A 19,930-nucleotide genomic window follows, 5' to 3' on the forward strand; every position below is an offset into this window, starting at 1 on the left:
ATGTTCTTTCCTCTCTGCACAGGATGTGAGTGAGATTGGCAAGGACTTCATTTGTTGCCCATCCCTAATTGTCCTTGAACAGAGTGGGTTGGTTGGCCATTTCAGAGGGCATTTAACAGTCATCCATCTGAGCAAATAATTTAAAATGGAATAAAATCACTGTTGCCATCCCACAAGTACAAACAGTTTAAAATGTATCCTGAATCCTTTAATGAGTCCTTTGTTGTGACCGAGTGCTAAATAGCATTATCATCTCAGAGGATGATTTTAAGAAACCATTCTATCCATGGAGCTCATCCAGATAATTCCTCCTCACGTCATCTTTTTCCAAATCATAAATTCATACATTCATACAACTCAGAAAAGGCCCTTCATCCCATCGAATCTGCACCGACATAGCTACCACAAACAGTGCGCTAATCCTAATTTCCTGCACTTTTTCCATATCACTGAATGCTATGATATCTCAAGTGCTCATCCAAATATTCTTTACAAGTTCTAAGTTTCCAGTCTCGACTACCTTCCCAAGCAGTGGATTCTAGATTCCCACCACCCACTGAGTGAAAATGTTTTTTCCCAAATCCCCATCAAATCTCCTGTCTCTCACCCTAAAACTATGTCCTCTCATGATTGATCTTTCAACCAAGGGGAACAGATGCTCTCTATTTACCTAGTCCATATCCCTCACAATCTCAATCATGTCCCCCCCTCACTCTTCTCTCCTCTAAAGAATACAATCCAAACCTATCTACAGGGGAACCTCGATTATCCGAACAAAATGAGCGGGCACTATTTCGTTCAGATAATTGATTATTCGGTTAATCGATAAAATACCTTTCCTCTGGGGCTCGGAGTTTTTAAAGTCTCCTCCCCGTTCAGGAAACTAGCAGCAGCACACAGCGTGTGAGACCCTGCCCCAACACTGGCCCCAACCTCTTCCAACAATACCCCCCACCCCACAAGGCTGCTGCTGCCACTGCAGCTATTGTCTTTGTGGGTTAAGTATCCAAATAACACACATACACACACACAAAACGTTTTGCTGCAACTTTTTGACAGGTTCCACTTTTGCCCCATACAGGACAATGTTGGTCAGATTATCTGGGGAAGGTGGGGGCGGGTTTAGGGTACACCCCTCTGTAGAACTCCAGTGAAAGTGTGTGGGGAGAGAGAGAGAGGGCAGGAGGTCAGTCATTTGGAGCTGGTGCCTGCTTAATCACTGTAAACAAAATACATGATGACTGTTGGAAACACGTCTTTGATGTAATGTTTCTATCGGGACCTCGAGATCTCCTTCGGATTTTCGGATAATTGGTATTCGGATAATCAAGATTCCCTGTAGTTCTCTTTATAACTCAATTTCTTCATCCCAGGCAACATCCTGGTGAACCTCCTCTGTACACCCTCTACTGTTATCACATCCTTCCTGTAGTGAGGTGACCAGAACTGCACACAGTATCCAGCTGTGGCCTCACTAAATGCTCTGTACAACTACTACATTACCTCCTTGCCAATATATTCTGTGTCATGACTGATGAAAGCAAGTATCCCATTTCCTTCTTAACTATCATATTCAAGTGTTCTGCCAACTTCAGTGATCTGTGTATAATTACCCCAAGATCCCTCTGTTCCTCTAAGCTCTTGCCATTCATTAAATACTCACTCATCTTGTTTCTTCTTCTAAGTGCATCACCTAGCACTTACCAGGGTAAAATAACATCTGCGATGGAAATGTGTTGCTGGAAAAGCGCAGCAGGTCAGGCAGCATCTAGGGAACAGGAGAATCGACGTTTCGGGCATTAGCCCTTCTTCAGAAATGAAGAAGGGCTAATGCCCGAAACGTCGATTCTCCTGTTCCCTAGATGCTGCCTGACCTGCTGCGCTTTTCCAGCAACACATTTCCATCTCTAATCTCCAGCATCTGCAGACCTCACTTTCTCCTAAAATAACATCTGCCACTGGTCTGCCCATCTGACCAACCTATCTATATCTTCTTTGCTTTAACAACTCAACCAATCTTGGTGTCGTCTGCAAATTTGCTTAAGATCTCCCCCACATTTTCATCGATATCATTTATGTATATAACAAACAATAAGATTCTAGTACTGATTCTTGTTGTCACCACTGGCCACCAACCTCTTGACACCCGAACAGCTTTTTATCATAACTCTTTGTGTCCTATTACTAGGCTAGTTTCTGATCCATTTTCCAAGTTTTTACAATTCCATGTGCTTTAACCTTCTCAATAAGTCTCCTATCTGGGATCTTGTCAAAATCTTTGTTAAAATCCAAATAAACTACATCAAAAGAACTTCCCTCATCCATACACTTGATCAAATTTTCAAAAGATTCTAACAAATTCATTAGGCATGATCTCCCTCTGATAAAGCCATGGTGACTGTCACTAATTAACCCTTGTCTTTCCAAGTGGGTCTTAATGCATTCCTTAAGAATTTTTTCCAGTGGTTTCCTACCACTGACTGAGACTCACTGGTCTATAATTTCCTGGTTCAGTTCTACCATCTTTCTTGAAAAGTGGCACCACATTAGCCATCCTCCAGTCCTCTGGCACTTCCCCCGTGGCCAGAGAGGAATTTAAAAAATGGGTCAGAGTCCCTGCAATTTCCTGTCTTGCCTCCCATAACAACCTGGGATGCAGTTCATTTTAAACCCAACAGAGTCTCCAATACCTCCCCACTTCCTATGACAAACTATCCAAGTTCCTCATTGTCCCATTTCCTGAATTCCATACCTATGTTCTCCTTTTCCAGAGTGAAGACTGAAGAGAAATATTCAGTTAACACCCTTCAAATATCCTGCAGCTTCACACTGAAATTACTCCTTGGTCCCAAATGAGTCCTACTCTTTCCCTGTTTAACACCTTTGCTTTGATGTATTTATAAAATATTTTAGGATTCTCCCTAATCCTCTTTGCAAGTCCTTTCTCATGCCAGCGTTTTACTTTTCTAATTGCTTTCTTCAGTTTCTTCCTACGCTTCCTGTATTCCTCTAGCGCCGTAGCTGAATTGCTCCCTATGGACTTGTTGAAAGACCGTCCTTCTTCCCCATCCAGTCCGGAATTGGCCTCGACATCCAGGGTTTTCTGAACTTATTGCTCCTACATTTCCCTCTAAAAGGCACATGTTAGACCCATATTCTCCCCAGCTCCTTTATCGATGACCCTACTGCTTTGCTGTAGGCTCCTGACCTCCAAGGATCTGTTCCCAGTCAACTGGCCAGATCCTGCTTTATTTTAATGAAACCTGCCTTCCTCCATTCCAAAGCCATCTTTTGCAGGCCATCTTTTTCCTTGTCCAGAACAAATTTGAACAATGTTGAGTTGTGATTACAATCACTAAAATGCTCCCCCACTGCCACATCAAACAATTGACTGAATCCTTTCCCCAGAACCAGATCCAGCACTGTGCCATTCTTTGTGGCCCCCCTCTACATATTGATACAAAAAACTCCCCTGGATACATTTCAAGAAGTCCACCCCTCCTAGACCCTTAACAGCATGATTATCTCAACTTATGTTGGGAAAGTTGAAATCCCCTGGCATAATTACCAGACTACAAAGCAACCTCGATTATCCCAATGACATGGGCAGGGAGTATTTTGTTCAGATAATTGAATGTTCGGATAATCGAATGCCGGATAACACAGTTTAGCCAAGCGTTGGGAACTTGTGATCTTGTTCAGATATTCTGAAATTCAGATAACCGAAAGCTGGATAATCGAAGTTGCTCTGTATTACTTTTATACACCTCTGTGAACTGTCTAAATAGTTGCTCCTCTATTTCCCACTGATTCTTTGGGAGCCTATAATACACTCCCAGTGAAGTGGCTGCCCCTTAACATTCCTAAGTTCTACCCACAAAGTCTCATATGAGGACCCTTCGAAGATATAATCTCTCCTTATTGCAGTAATTGCAGTAATCCTTAATAATAGTGCTACACCAGTACCCTTTTTACACACTCCTTTGTCTCGGCTAAAGATCCTATGCATCAGAATGTTGAATTGCCAGTCCAGCCCTTCTCTCAACCATGTTTTTGTGATGGCGACAATATCATACCTCTATTTGTCAATCCACACCATTAACTTATCATTTTTACCTATTATACTCCTAGCATTAAAGACCATCCAGCCTTGCCTTAACTCTCGTGACACCGAACATAGCTGAACTCATTGTGACTTGCTTCCTTTGCTGTAGCATGATGTGTCTCTGTTTCAGTGATATTGTGTGTTCTCTCCCCCTGCCAGACTAGTTTAAACTCCTCCCAACAGCACTAGTAAACTTACCTGCGAGTATGTTGGTCCCAATGTGGTTCAAATGCAGACCATCCCATTTGCACATGTCCCACTTCCCCAAAAATTATCCCAGTGATCCAGGAACATAAAATTCTACGTCCTGCACCAACTCTTGAGCTATGTGTTCATCTGTTCTGTTTTCCTATTTCTATATTTGCTACAGCATGTCACCAGAAATAATCCAGAGATTATGACCATTAAGGTCCTGCTTTTTAATCTACTGCCTAGCTCATTGAATTCTTGATGCAAGACCTTATTCATCACTTTGCCCATGTCATTGGTACCAACATGTACCACAACCTCTAATTCATCACCCTCCCCTTTCTGGGTGCCCTGCAGCTGTTCAGTGACATTCCTGACCTTGGCACCAGGGAGGCAACATACCATCCTGGAATCATGTCTTTGGCCGCAGAAACACCTATCTGTTCCCCTGACTAAAGAATCTCCTATCACTATTGCTCTTCCTTTCTTCTTCCTCCCCCCCACTGTACAGTCAAGCCACTTGTGATGTCAGAAACGTGGCCCTGACTGCAGTCCTCCAAGTAGCAGCACACTCATTAGTTTCCAAAATGGAATACTGGTTAGTGAGTGGCATCCCAGGGGACTTCTGCAATATTTGCCTGTTCTTTCTGGACTGTCTGGTGGTCACCCATTCCCTTCTTTCCTCTAGTCCCTTGAGCTGCGGTGTGACCACCTCTCTTCCAAATCCTTCCAAACATTTATTCTTCAGTTATTCAATTCCCGTTTGAGGACAGCTGTTTGGTTTATATGTACCCTTACTGGCAGTATATTCTAAATCTTAACCATTCATGGTAAAAAGTAAAATTGCTCATGTTGCCTCCAATTCTTTTGCCAATCACTTTAAATTTGTACTGTCTTGCCATCAGTTCTTTCAGCTTTTGGAGAAGTTCCTCATTAATTAATTATTCTATACAACTCTTTCATAATTTTATGTATCTCTGTCAAATTATCCCTATTCAAAATCCTAAAAAGTGATTCTTTCCTCCAGAGTAGTTTTAAGATCCAAGGGCAAAAATGCAGCCCATGGACAGTCCCTAAGATAAAATCTTATGAAGCTAATTTGTGGATCCCAGATGGGTGGGCAACATGGCGTACAGAGTGATTTAATAAGTCGGAAAGAGAAAGCTTGATTTCCAGGCAGCATGTGATTAAAGACTTAACAGCAATCCAGGTTTGTTTAATACATTGCATCAGTTGTATGACACTTTGATCTTTTACTATAAATTCTGCATCCTATGATCCTGCCCCACTAGCTACTTGATGAAGGTGCAGTGCTCTGAGAGCTTGTACTTCCAAATAAACCTATTGGACGAGATCCTGGTGTTTTATATTTGAGATGAATCAAGCCTCATGTGGGCCTGAGGTACATTCCTTCTTGTAATATATTGGTGTACATGGATCCTCAATAGCATAAAACGTTTTAAAATTATGTTCTACCTTCAGGATAAAGTAATTAACAAACAAGAATATCTAAATTTATTTCAAGGTGGTATGGACCTGGTGCCTTTGTCTAATTGTGTGAAAGGTCAGCTGTTTTCCCTGTTTTGTCTCTAAGGCACAAGGGAAAGGAGCAGGAGTATGGATTCTTTAATGCAGGCTCAGAGCTGGCAAAATTGGTTCAGTGAAGACTTGGGTAGGGGGCATGCAAGAATAGAAATCGGTTCCAGGAGAGGATAGAGAGTGGGATCATGAAGAATGAGGTGGAGTGGGCTTGATGTATTTGTCTCTGGATGTTGACTGGCAGAACCTTGGCTGGCTTTGACTTCACCTGCATCTTTTTGATTATTCACACTGAGATGGCTGTCACACAATGTCCTTTACAAAGCATAGAAGGGAGCACAAATCCAAACCTGAAATTTCCAGAGTGCTAAGTCAAACACTGAACACTTCTGTTAATATTCAACCAAATGAATGCAAGTGTGTCACATTGTTTCTTCCATAATAAATGTAACCATCGATGGATGACAACTATGTGGCATGCCAGTATATTTGTCTCTCTAAGTTAGTCTTGACAAATAACAACGGGCATTCGTGATTAAATTCAAACCAATTAAAGTGAAATATTTACAATTGAAGTTTAATTGTGAAAACCATCCTGCTACATTTGTGCTTTCAGTTCTTAAGTTCAATGACAATGTAATTGAGCAGGAAAGGAGGGGGCGTTTCACAGTCTCCGTAGCTAGAAGGCCCTTTAATCGGGCACATTAGCAAATAACTGGCACATATATAATGGGCTAAATGGCCTCTTGTGCTACAAATTTCTGTTTTTCTACTATCTGAAGTATAATAACCTATTTATATTCATTAGTCAATAAATGGCATTTTGTTATTTTAGTATCATTAACATGGAGCCAATGTGAGGTCAAAGGTGAAGGATCATCTGGCAGGGGTTTCCATACCTTCACACCGCACCATGATAAGGTTGATTTAAAGTTTTATTATATTGTTATTATTGTATTTTCTGCAAATTTAGTTGCTTTGTTAAAATGTTTGAAATGACAGTGACAATATTGTTAAATACAGGACATTTATGTATTTGGTGGATCTTATCACACTCAAGGGGGAAATATAACAACTTTAAATGATGTTGTGAAATTAAGCCTTGGTAAGTACCTTGCTGGCTTTATTTTATCTAATATCTCTTGTAATTGTGATATAAACGCATGTGAAATTATCTTGACAAGAACAAAATTAGACTGAAAACTGTAATGCAGGAAATAAGACTTGTGCAGCTGATTCAGGGCAGTACTACATTGCTTTGACAGAAAAAAATGTTGTTTTGATGTTTTGAACAGCTTGAAGACAGCCTGTTTGTGTAATAGGTCTTGTGCAAGAATCTTTGTTGGATGAGGATAAAAATCACACAACACCAGGTTATAGTCCAACAGGTTTAATTGGAAGCACACTAGCTTTCGGAGTGACGCTCCTTCATCATTGTTGGATGAGAATTACTTCTTTGGTTCCATGTGTAGAAAACTCATGATTTCACATAAACTGCTTTAGAGAAAATGTCTAAATTTAACCAATATTGGTCCATGAAGAGTGGAGTTGGAGGAGTTAGGGAGGAGGAAGGCAAAATATTTATATAGATGCCAAATTGCAAGTTAAACGTGGATGTATCCAGCTATTTATCTTATATTCAGCAACAAGGATGACCCACTGTAAATTCTAACAGATGAGAGACTTAACAGACAATCAAGGTATTTTTCAATGTATAATTTCAGTTACATCACTGTAAACGTTTGCTATAAATTCTGTGTCTTACAATTGTTCTCTCCACAACCACCTGATTAAAGAGCAGTGCTCTAAGATCTAGTGCTTCCAATTAAACCTGTTGGACTCTAACCTGGTGTTGTGTGATTTTTAACCACTGTAAATGAGGTCTTGCTTCCTACAAAACTAAATATTTAATAATATTTGATATTAGTGAATGGCCAAAACAAAATACTTTTTACTATTACTGTTTCCTTATTGGATAAGACATGAGCTACCTGTGATTTCCAAAGCTTCAAAGTGTGGTAAATTAAACATTCCATCAGAACATAGTTTAACTATAAATTACATGATAATTAATTTAAAATAGATAAGAAGCCACAAGTGAAAATATCACTGCTTGCTAACTTACAGAAAATCCAACTAATAATTGCTCCTTGTGTATAAAAGGAATAACTAAAAAGCACAATGTTCTGATATTTGAATTGATAATTACATTGATTGTTAGAATTACATTATAGAGTTCCATGAGGCCAGATGAACTGAATTACTCTGATACATTGCCCTCGTAAACTAACTGAACTGAACTATGGTATATTTCTGATTGAGCATGGAGCTATTATTGAACATTTGTGTCATAAGACACAAAGTCATGAGGCCAGTAAGGGGCTTGATGTCCATGACCAAAATTGATGGCACCAATTACATCCATGTCTGTAATTAAAAGGAAATTATGTCCCTGCTTGGCAGCAGGAATCCTGCTCCTGCGGTTTCTGGCTCCATGGGGACATTTCATTGTTGTATTTACTTTGTCAGTATGGGTGGAAGTTAGGAACAGCAAGGGAGTAGCCACCTCATTGGGGGTTTTCTACAGACCCCCTAATAGTAGTAGAGAGATTGAAGAACTGATAAGCCAGCAGATTTTGGAAAAATGCATATGTAACAGGGTTGTTGTTATGGATGACTTCAACTTTCCCAATATTGACTGGAACCTCCTTAGTGCAGATGGTTTGGATGGAGCCATTTTTGTTAGGTGTGTTCAGAAGATTTTCCTTACTCAGGCCGACACCGTTTGGATTTGGTGCTTGGCAATGAGCCAGGACAGGTGTCAGATTTTGGTGGGAGATCAGATTAGATTAGATTAGATTCCCTACAGTGCGGAAACAGGCCTTTTGGCCCAACAAGTCCCTTCAAAGAGTAACCCACCCAGACCCATTCATCTACTCCCTACTAATGCACCTATCACTATGGGCAATTTAGCATGGCCAATCCACCTGACCCGCACATCTTTGGACTGTGGGAGGAAACTGGAACACCCGGAGGAAACCCACGCAGACATAGGGAAAATGTGCAAACTCCACGGAGTCAGTCGCCTGAGGCTGGAATCGAACCCGGGTCCCTGGCGCTGCGAGGCAGCAGTGCTAACCACTGAGCCACTGTGGTGACAGTGACCACAACTGCCTCACATTTACCATAGCCTTGGAGAGGGAAAGGAACAGTCACCAAGGGAAGATATTTAATTGGGGAAAAGGAAATTATGACGCTATCAGACAAGAGTTGGGAAGTACAGACTGGGAGCAATTGTTCCACAGAAAGGGCACAGCAGACATGTGGAGACTGTTGAAGGAGCAGTTGTTGCGAGTGATGCACAAATTTGTTCCTCTGAGACAGGTAAGCAGGGGTAAGATTAAGGAGCTTGGATGACAAGAACAGTGGAGCTTCTTATCAAAAGGAAGAACACAGCTTATGTAAGGGGGAGGAAGCAAGGATCTAGCACAACTTTAGAGGATTACAGGCTTACTAGAAAGGAGCTCAGAAATAGACTGAGAAGAGCCGGTGGGGGGGGCACGAGAAAGGCTTGGCAGGAAGGATTAGGGAGAACCCAAAGGCATTTTACTCATACATGATAAATAAGAGACTGATCAGGGAGAAGGTCGAGCCAATCAGGAATAGCGTAGGGAACTTGTGTGTGGAGTCTGAGCAGATAGGGGAAGCCCTAAATGAGTTATTTGCCTCATTTTTCACTCAGGAAAGGGATCTTGTTGTGAATGAAAACTTTGAGGAGCTGGGACATGGGCTTGAACAGATCAAGATTGATGAAGTTGATGTGTTGGAAATTTTGGTGAACATTAAGATTGATAGGTCCTCAGGGCCAGACCAGGTTTATCCTTGGCTGCTCCTGGAAGTGAGAAAGGAGGTTGCTAAGCCGCTGGTGAAGATCTTTGCTTCCTCACTCTCCACAGGAGTCATATCAGAGGATTGGAAAGAAGCGAATATTGTTCCTCTTTTCAAGAAAGGTAATAGGGAAATCCCTGGCAATTACAGACCAGTCAGTCTTACGTCTGTGGTCAGCAAGGTTTTGGAAAGAATGCTGAGGGATATGGTTTATGGAAAAGCATAGCATGATTAAAGGCAGTCAGCAAGTCTTTGTGAGGGGCAGGTCATGCCTAACTAATCTGATTGAGTTCTTCTCCTTCGAGAAGGAGACAAGAACAGGTCGACAAAGGTTGAGCAGTAGATGTGGACTTCAGCAAGGCATTTGATAAGGTTCCCCGTGGTAGGCTCATTCATAAAGTCAGGAGGTATGGGATACAGGGAGATTTGGCTATCTGGATTCAGAATTGGGCGGCTGACAGAAAGCGTTTGTAGATGGAAAATATTCTGCCTGGAGGTCAAGGTTGAGTGGTGTCCCGCAGGGCTCTGTCCTTGGGCTTTGTAGTTTTTATAATTCACTTGGATGAGGAGATTGAGGGGTGGGTTAGTAAATTTGCAGACGACACAAAGGTTGCAGGTGTTGTTGATGGTATTGAGGGCTATTACAGGTGCAGCATGACAGACAGGATGCAAAGCTGGGCTGAGAAATGGCAGATGGAGTTCAACCTGTATAAATGCGAACTGATGCATTTTGGAAGATTGAACTTGAATGCTGAATATAGGATTAAAAACAGGATTCTTGGCAGTGTTCAAGTATATAGATCCCTCAAAGTTGTCACCCAAGTGGATAGGGTTGTTCAGAAAGCATATGGTGTTTTGGCTTTCATTAACAGGGGGATTGAGTTTAAGAGCTGTGAGGTTTTGCTACAGCTCTGCAGGTCCCTCGTGAGACCACACTTGGAATATTGTGTCCAGTTCTAGTCGCACTACTATAGGAAAAATACAGAGGCTTTGGACAGGATGCAAATAAGGTTTACCAGGATGCTGCCTGGACTGGAGGGCTTGTCTAATGAAGAGCGGTTGAATAAGCTTGGACTTTTCTCTGAAGAGAAGGAGGAAGAGAGGTGACCTCATTGAGGTATACAATGGAATGAGAGGCCTGGATAGAGTCAATAGCCAGAGACTTTTCCCCGGGGCAGGATTGACAGGGACGAGGGGTCATAGTTTTAAGATATTAGGAGGAAGTATAGAGGAGACGTCAGAGGTAAGTTTTTTATGCAGAGAATTGTGAATGCATGGACTGCGTTGGCAGCTATGGTGGTGGAAGCAGAGTCATTAGAGACATTTAAGTGCCTGCTGGACATGCACATGGACAGCAATGAATTGAGAGGTGCGTAGGTAAGGTTATTTTATTTTACATTAGGATTAATCCTCAGCACATCGTAGGCTGAACGGCCTGTTCTGTGCTGTACTCTTCTATGTTCTATGCTCTATGTTCTATTTCTGCCTTTAGACAGTGCCAATGAAGAGACGGCTGCTGCTTATAATACCATAACAATAATGGTGAATGTTGGAAATTTGAAAAAAAACATAAATAGCTGTAGAAACTCAGCAGAATCTGTGGAGGGAAAGAAGTGTTAACATTTTGGGTCCCGTGATCCTTCTTCAGAAACTATTTGTTTCTATTTAGTATTTTATTCTCCACAACCACCTGATGAAGGAGCAGCGCTCTGAAAGCTAGTGCTTCCAGATAAACCTGTTGGACTATAACCTGGTGTTGTGTGATTTTTAACTTTGTACACCCCAGTCCAACACTGGCATCTCCAAATCTTCACTAGAATGCATCATGAAATCTCTGGATAAAGTGACAGTGGGATCATGGTGACGGGTAAACGTTCACCCGAGAGTGGACGAGAAAGTGAAAGGAAAGGAAAAGAGTTGGATCTCAGAGGTCACCACTTTACTTGATGTCAGGTCTTTTAATTGAGCACTGGTTGCCTTAATTTGAATAAGGCACCTACTTAGGTTTGCTTGTTGATCCCCCTGTATGGTAAATATCCACCCATCACTGAGTTAGTGCAAGCTTTGGCAAGATGAAGGCTTTAAAGAATCTAAGAATCTCAATTGACTCCTCGATAAGATAGGAGGTAAAAACAATGACTGCAGATGCTGGAAACCAGATTCTGGATCAGTGGTGCTGGAAGAGCACAGCAGTTCAGGCAGCATCCGAGGACAGGCCTCAGGATTTTGCCTGTCCTCGGATGCTGCCTGAACTGCTGTGCTCTTCCAGCACCACTGATCCTGGATAAGATAGCTGGCCACAAGTTGAGGAGGAGTCATGATCCTTAGCCCTGTCACAAAGCTAGTCCCTTTTTACCTAAAGCTTTTCTCAAGGATACTGTGTCCTTGATTTTTTTCAGAGGGGTCATAAAACATTCTTGGCCCTTGGCTGGGTTTGGTACAGAGATAAAAACGTACAAAGAGGCCTTTTTGTTTATATGTAAACAGATGAGACTTTAGGCCAAAGCTTTTATGTTTTTAGAAGTAAATTGTATAAGTCAAGGAGGAATGGCCAGCTCTTGAGCTGAGCAGTTCAGTCTGGAACTGGTTAGGGAGTTCAGCTGTGGGCTGTGTGAAGAAAGGCTGGCTTTCTGCCCTTCTAACTTCGACCTGTAAGCCTTTGTTTCATTTTTTACTGTGCTTAAGGGCTTTGCTAATGGGACTATTGTGTATATTCGGAACAGCATAATTGTGTCTAGTTTGGATAGACTTCATTCTTTAGGGTTTCTTTATTCTGTTCCTTGTGTTCATTGTGTAATTTTGTGAATAAATTTATTATCTGTTTAAAACCTGGTAGTCAACCTAACTAACTTACTCCGGATAATTTTCACTGTATACTTACTGAAACAAATTGCAATGTTATGATCTGGGCTGCCTGCTTAAGAATGTTTTGAGTGGTCTGGCCTAGTTCATAACAGCCCACACTCTCCTGATTGATCACACACTCCCCACCAATGAACTAAGCATCTGCCAGAGATGTCAATTTTAATTCTAGGAATGAGATGAAAAAAAAAAGTACTATTTGTGTCTTTTGAAAAAGTCTTGTTTATATAATAAATCACGAATTTTGGTATTTATTAATGAAACCAATTAATCTTTTTATTCTAAGTCTAGTGTAGAGAGAGTATGTGATTGTCCATATGGCTATATCAGTAACTGGTTAAACATTTAAATTTATGTGGTGACCAGTAGAGTCATGGTACCAGAGATGGGCAATGTACTTCACCACCCCTTAAATAGGAGGCCTGTAGAATAACCCAACTGGAAGGATGTGATTGGACGTAGGGTAATAATAATTGAAAAGGATAATTGGAATGACACCATGTTTTTGTGTACTAAAGTAAAGTTTATAAAATTGAAATGGTTTTTGTCAGCTGGTGTGGGTTTCTGAGAAGGAGACTTTATCTCTGACTGATTTGCAGAAGCTAACCAAGATTAGGCAAATTGTTTTGGCAGAGTAGTTAGGGTTAGAAGTAAGGAATCAGAAAGCAAATGGAGAATCATAGTCATAGAGTTGCACATTTCAGAAATGGATATTTTGATCCAACTTATCCATGCCATTCACATATTGTAATTTAGTCTAGTCCTGTTTGCTGGCATTTGGGCCATATCTCTTTAAACCCTTCCTATTCATGAACCTATCTAGATGCCTTTGAAATGTAATTGAACCGTCCTCCACACCACTTCCTCTTGCAGCTCATTCCATACATGCACCACCCTTTGTGCAAAAATGTTGCCTCTCAGGTCTCTTTTAAATCTTTCCCTCTCAGCTAGTTTTGGACTCCCCTACACTGAGAAAAAGACCTGGGCTATTCATTCTATCCATGCCTCATGATTTTATGAACTTCTATAAGATCATCCCTCAGCATCCAACAGCCTAGAGAAAATAGCCCCAGTCTATTCAGCCTCTCCCTGTTGCTCAAACCGTCCAACCCTGGCAACATCCTTATAAATCTTTTCTGAACCCTTCTAAGTTTCACAACATCATTCCTATAGCAGGGAGACCAGAATTGAACTCAGTATTCCAAAAGTGGCCTCACCAATGTCCCGGAACATAACATTCCAACTTCTATATTCAATGTACTGACCAATGAAGATAAGCATACTAAATGCTTCTGCACTACCCTTTCTACCTGCAATTCTACTTTCAAGGAGCAACAAACTTGCAACCAATGTCTCTTTGTTCAGCAACAGTCCCTAGGACCTGACCATTAAGTGTATAAGTCCTACTCTCATTTGCCTTATTAAAATGCAGTACCTCACATTTATCTAAATGAAACTCCATCTGTTAATCCTCAGCCCGTTGGCCCATCTGATGAAGGTCTCGATGTACTCTGAGGTAACCTTCTTGACTGCCCATTACACCATCAATTTTGATGTCATCTGCAAACTTATTAACCATTCCTACTATATTGACATCCAAATCATTTATATGAATGACAAAAAGCAGTGGGTCCAGCACTGATTCTTACAGTAAACTGCTAGTCACAGGTCTCCAGTCTGAAATACAACCTCCATCACAACCCTTTGTCTCCTACCTTAAAGCCAATTTTGGATCCAAGTGGCTAAGTCTCCCTGGTTTCCATGTGATCTAACCTTACTAACCAGTTTTCCATATAGAACCTCGTCAAATGCCTTGATGAAGTCCATGTAGAAAACAAAAACTGATCTGCCTTCATCCGGACATCTTTGTCACTTCTTCAAAAATCTCAATCAAGTTAGTGAGACATAATTTCTCATGCATAAAGTCATGTTGACTATCCCTAACAAAAACAGAAAAAAATTGAGTCGAGACTTCTCCCCTTGTCCAATCTCTTCCAATTTATATCTGCTTATCGCTTAACGTCAGATTCAGAATTTCCAGTTGGCAGGCTGTAGCTGCCTCCTCTTTATCATGGAAGTGCAATCCCTTTACAAGTCTATCCCAGATCAGGGTGTTTCAGGGCTCTCCATGTCTTCTTGGAATAAAATGAGCCGAAACATCCCCACCCACCACCAGCCTCCTCCACCTGGTCAAGCTCATCCTCACCTTCTGTTTGGATGAGGAGACACTCCACTCATGAGCATCCCAGGTGTCCACCTGTTTTGAACAATGTGCTTTTCCTCTCTCTGTCATCCAGACAGCCCTCCACCACACCACCTCCATTCCCAGTTTCATTGCTCTAAACACCCCCTCCCAACGCAATAAAGACAGAGTTGTCCCTTGTCCTTACCTACCACCCCACAAGTCTCTGCATCCAACGCATCATGCTTAAACACTTCCGCCAACTCCAAGTGGACCCCAGAACCAAGAATATCTTCCCCTCCATACCCTTCTCTGTCTTCCACAAGGACCATTCCCTTCGACAATCCTTGGTTTGCACCACTCTCCCCATTGACACCTCCCCCCACCCCCACAAACTCCCAGATACCTTCTCCTGCAACCAGAAAAGATGCAAAACCTGCCAGTACGCCACTCCCCTCATCTCCATCCAGGGTCCCAAACATTCCTTCCAGGTGAGACAGAGGTTCACCTGCCTTTCTTCCAACCTAGTTTACTGCATCAGGTGCTCCCGATATGCTCTTCTCTACATCGGGGAGACCGAACGTAAACTTAGTGAGCAGTTCACCAAGCATAACAGTCGGGCCCACAGGGGCCAACCGGACCTCCCTGTCACCGCCCATTTCAATTCCCCTAACCACTCCCTTTCCGACACGACCATCCTTGGCCTCCTCCATTGCTAAAACGATCCACAGCGCAAATTGAAGAAACAATACCTCATCTTCTGTCTGGGCAGCCGACAGCCCAGAGGACTCAACATTGAGTTCTCCAATTTCAAATAATCTCCTTTTCCATTCCTGACTCCATTTCCTGCTCCTCCCATCCCTTCCACTGCTCCCTGCCACTAACAGGATTTATTCCTCCCATTGACCAATGCATTCATACCCTCTACCTATCTTCACCTATCCCCACTTCACCACCCTGCCCCAGCCACCCCCTTTATCTGCAGTTCCCCTACACCTGCCCCCGGTCCTGAAGGAGGGTTACACCCGAAATGTCAATTTCTCCACCTCCTGATGCTGCCTGGCTTGCTGTGTTCTTCCAGCCTCCTGCTTGTCTATTCTAGACCAGGTAGGATGGCAGCTTCACTCCCTAAAGGACATTAGTGAATCAGATGGATTTTTCCTGACAATCAACATGTTCGGCATTCGACTCTTAACTCCAGATTTATTTTCCTTTTTAATTGAATTCAAATTCCACCGTCTGCTGCGGTGGTATCAAACCCAAGTCCCCAGAGCGTTATCTGGGTCACTAGATTAATAGTCCAGTGATAATATCACTAGACCATCACCTCCCCTTAACCACCACTGATGTCAGGCTTACTGGTGTATAGTTCTCTGCCTTTTCCTTGCCACCTATCTTAAATAATAGCACCACATCAGCTACCCTTCAGTTTTCCAGCAGCTCACCCATTGTTGTTGATGATGCAAGTATCTCTGAAAGGGGCCTGGGGATTTATCCACCTTTATACATTTTAAGATGTCCAGCACCTCCTCCTTGTAATAAGGACACTTTTGAAGATATCACTTTTCATTTCTCCAAGATCTCCAGCTTCCATATGCACCTCTACAATAAATACTGATGCAAAATACTCATTTAGTATCTCATCCATCTTTTACACATATAGTCGGCCTTGTCGACCTTTAAGGGGCCCTATTCTCTTCCTAGTTACTCTTTTGTACTTAAAATATTTGTAGAATCTCTTTAGATTCTCCTTAACCCTATTTGCCAAAGCTATCTCATGTCCCCTTTTTGCCCTCCTGATTTTCCTCTTGAGTATACTCCTAATGCCCTTATACTCCTCAAGGGAGTCACTCGATCCCAGTTGTCTATACCTGATATATGCCTCCTTCTTTTTCTTGCCCAGAGCCTAAATTTCTCTCATCATCCAGCATTCCTTACACCTACCAGCCTTGCCCATTACATGAACGGGAACATACTGCCTTTGGACTCTATTATCTTATTTTTGAAGGCCTCCCAGTGTCCAACTGTCCTGATAGGTCTTTCTATCTCCTTGTCATCTTCCTGTAAGAGCACAGCACCGACACCCACATCACTTGCATTGATAGCCACCTTGAATGGCTTGGTGTAATTAGGTATGGCTAACATGGGGCAGTGGTTAACACAGCTTTACACAGTCAAATGCCTTCTGACAGTCCGCTGTCCACTGAAACTTCTTGCCTTTCTTTAGCAATTCAGTAAGTAGAGCAGCCACATTGCTACAATTTGGTATGAATTTTCGATAAAATCCACTCATTCCCAGGAACTGCAGCGATGCTTTCTTTGTCAATGGTCAAACTCCCCAATTACCTTTGTCAAACTCCCCAATTACCTTTGTTTTTACATTTCGTGGGGCCATTTGTCTATGTCCAATAACATGGCCCAGGAAGGTGCCTTGGGCTTTGGCAAACTCTTCGCCAGGTTTATCACTAAGCCTGCTTTTCAAAATTGATCGAATAACTCTGATAAATGTTGTAAATGTTCTTTCCAAGTGTGACTAAAAACCACCAGATCATTGATATATGTACGACACAGTTAGGTAATCCAGCAATGACCTTATTAGTTAGTCTTGGAAATGTGGCTGGTACATTTTTCATGCCAAAAGCCAAAATTGCCTTTGCTCTTTCTGCCAGTATCCTCTGAGCAAATCCAACCTAGCAATATAAGTTGCTTGACCCACCTTCTCAACACAGTCTTCCAAAAGCAGAATCAGATATGCATCAGTCTTTGTAAATACATTGACTTTGTGACAGTCCACACACAACCGTTGGGTACCATCTGGTTTTAGCACCATTACTATGGGTGAGCTTCAGTCACTGTAACTCACTTCAGTTATGTCATCTTGGAGTATGCATTTAATCTCCTTTTGATCCTGTGCCAACTTTACAGGGTTATGCATATAAAGATGTTGTTTAATCAGAACAGCATCTCCTATATCTACATGCATAATTAGGCTAATACTTCCCAGCTTATTTCTACTTATCTCCTCATGTGATGGTAATAACACTTTCAGGTCATTTCAATTTTCCTCTGGAAGGTAATTTATCCCGATTTTTGACAACCTCCTTATTGTCCAATTTAATTTGAGGAATGTCCAATTTAATTTGAGGAATGTCCAATTCAGATTCCTCTGAATTTGGTTCTTCCCTCTGTGTTGTAATCAATAACACATTCTCCTCTTGCTTTCCTTCTCTGTCAAATACCTTTTGAGCATGTTCACATGATACACTGTGAGATTTCTTTCTGTCTGGAGTCCCTATCAAGTAGTTCACCTCACTCAATGTCCTTTTGATTTGATAAGGTCCACTAAATCTTGCTTTTAAAGGTTTAACTAACACTGGAAGTAGTGCCAATACTTTATCTTGTTGTTCCTGAATACGTTGTGTAGGTGTTTTACCTCGGCTTCTTGTCATTCCTGGGTGCTGCAGTGCATTATGGCTTATTTAAATAATTACAGAAAAAGAACCAGAAGTGATAACACCAACCAAAACAGACCAAGACACATAAATAGAAAGTGGGACAGAACATTTGCGCTTCATCGGAGGCTCACTGATGATGTTACCTAACATGGTGACAAAACATCTGAGAACAGATCTACCAGCTCAGTGAGCAAACTTACAACCTGATAGTCTTTAATGTCTGATGCCACCTTTCTATCGTTCCCTGCAATTCTGGATGCTATGCAGTAGGTTTGGATTGTTTTATTCCCAAGCTATCCATAACCTCCTTGAATAATTTTGATGTGAAGTTTGACCCTTGATCTGATTGTATCTCTGTAGGTAATCCGTAATAGTGAAAAGTTTGGGTAATTCCTCTACGATCGTTTTAGCTGTGATATTGTGTAATGGAACGGCCTCTGTAAATCTAGTCAACATAGCCATTATTGTTATCACATACTGATTCCCACTTTTTGTTTGTGGTTGGGCACCTACGCAATCAATTAAGACTCTTGTAAACGGTTCCTTAAATGCAGAAATAGGTATTAAAGGTGCGGGTTTTATTACTGCCTATGGTTTTCAAATTACCTGACATGCACAATACATCTGGCAAAATTCAATTACATTCTTGTGCAGTCCAGGCCAGTAAAAATGTCTTTGTATGTAGCATATTTTCCTCACTCCTAAATGACCCCATAGAGGTAGCTTATGTGCCACACGCAACACCTTTATATAACCCACTGGCTATACGATTTGATGAACATCTGCCCATTTCTCATCTGCCTGAATATGTGATGATCTCCATTTCCTCATTAAGACATCACTTTTAAGGTAATAACATTCAGGGATACATTCAAAATCTTTTTCTGAGTGTACCTTTTGATACAATTGCTTTAAATTTTCATCTTTCTGCTGTAACTCAGTTAATTTATCTGATCTAAAGATATCTGCTGTGCCATCTATCTGCCCCCAGTTTGTATCAACCATTTGATCAAATAGGGTCTGCTAATTCCACTTCAACTTTCCTGTCTGTACTCTTTGACCTCTCTATTTCAACTGGTGACTTTGTGACCTCATTACCACACAGTTTGTAAACATTCCAGGATATGTGTCCTGCAAACATTCAGTTGCCTGAGTTTCCACTGGATCTTCAACCACAGTAGGCAACACAACTACCTGTGAACCAGCTATATCATTAGCAAGGACAAATTGTACTCCTGGAGCTGAGAGTTTGTCCAGTACTCCTACCACAACTTCCCCACTCTTCACTGGACACTCTAACCTCACTGTACATAATTCAGTGCTTCTTGTCTCACTGTGAATTCCCATTACTATTACCTTTTCTGGCAATAGTCCTTCTGAAGTACATATCTCAGCTTTCAGCATCACAGATTGAGAGGAACCTGTGTCTCTTAATATTGTAACCTCTTTACCTGCTGCTTCAGGCCTATGCGAATGAACTTTACCTTCACAGGTTTGTGGTTTAAGAAGATATGGCACTTCCTCCTTACCCAACCTCCGTCTAGCTTGTACATTCTGGTGCAGCTTTCTAGCCACCACTGTGCTGTTACCACTCCAACAAAATTTACTAGCTTATCCTGTTTTCCTACATCTGGCTTCCCAGTGCTTTTCCAAACCCACCAATACTGTGATTTCATGTGGCCTACTTTATTGCAGTGAAAACACCAGAGC

The 19,930-nt window shown here is 41.7% G+C and overlaps 1 protein-coding gene across 3 annotated transcripts in view; it reads left to right on the plus strand.

Moving 5' to 3' along the window:
• zmp:0000001301 (acyl-CoA-binding domain-containing protein 4) overlaps positions 1 to 19,930 on the plus strand; it is a 198,164-nt gene that overhangs the window by 43,840 nt on the left and 134,394 nt on the right. For all 3 annotated transcript variants that reach the window (XM_043713698.1, XM_043713706.1, XM_043713715.1), the window contains 2 exons: positions 6,669 to 6,754; positions 6,857 to 6,938. In XM_043713698.1, coding sequence (XP_043569633.1) covers positions 6,669 to 6,754; positions 6,857 to 6,938 — 168 coding nt within the window. The remainder of the gene's footprint in view (positions 1 to 6,668; positions 6,755 to 6,856; positions 6,939 to 19,930) is intronic.

The sequence above is a fragment of the Chiloscyllium plagiosum genome, chromosome 2 (assembly GCF_004010195.1).
Source record: "Chiloscyllium plagiosum isolate BGI_BamShark_2017 chromosome 2, ASM401019v2, whole genome shotgun sequence".
NCBI lineage: Eukaryota > Metazoa > Chordata > Chondrichthyes > Orectolobiformes > Hemiscylliidae > Chiloscyllium > Chiloscyllium plagiosum.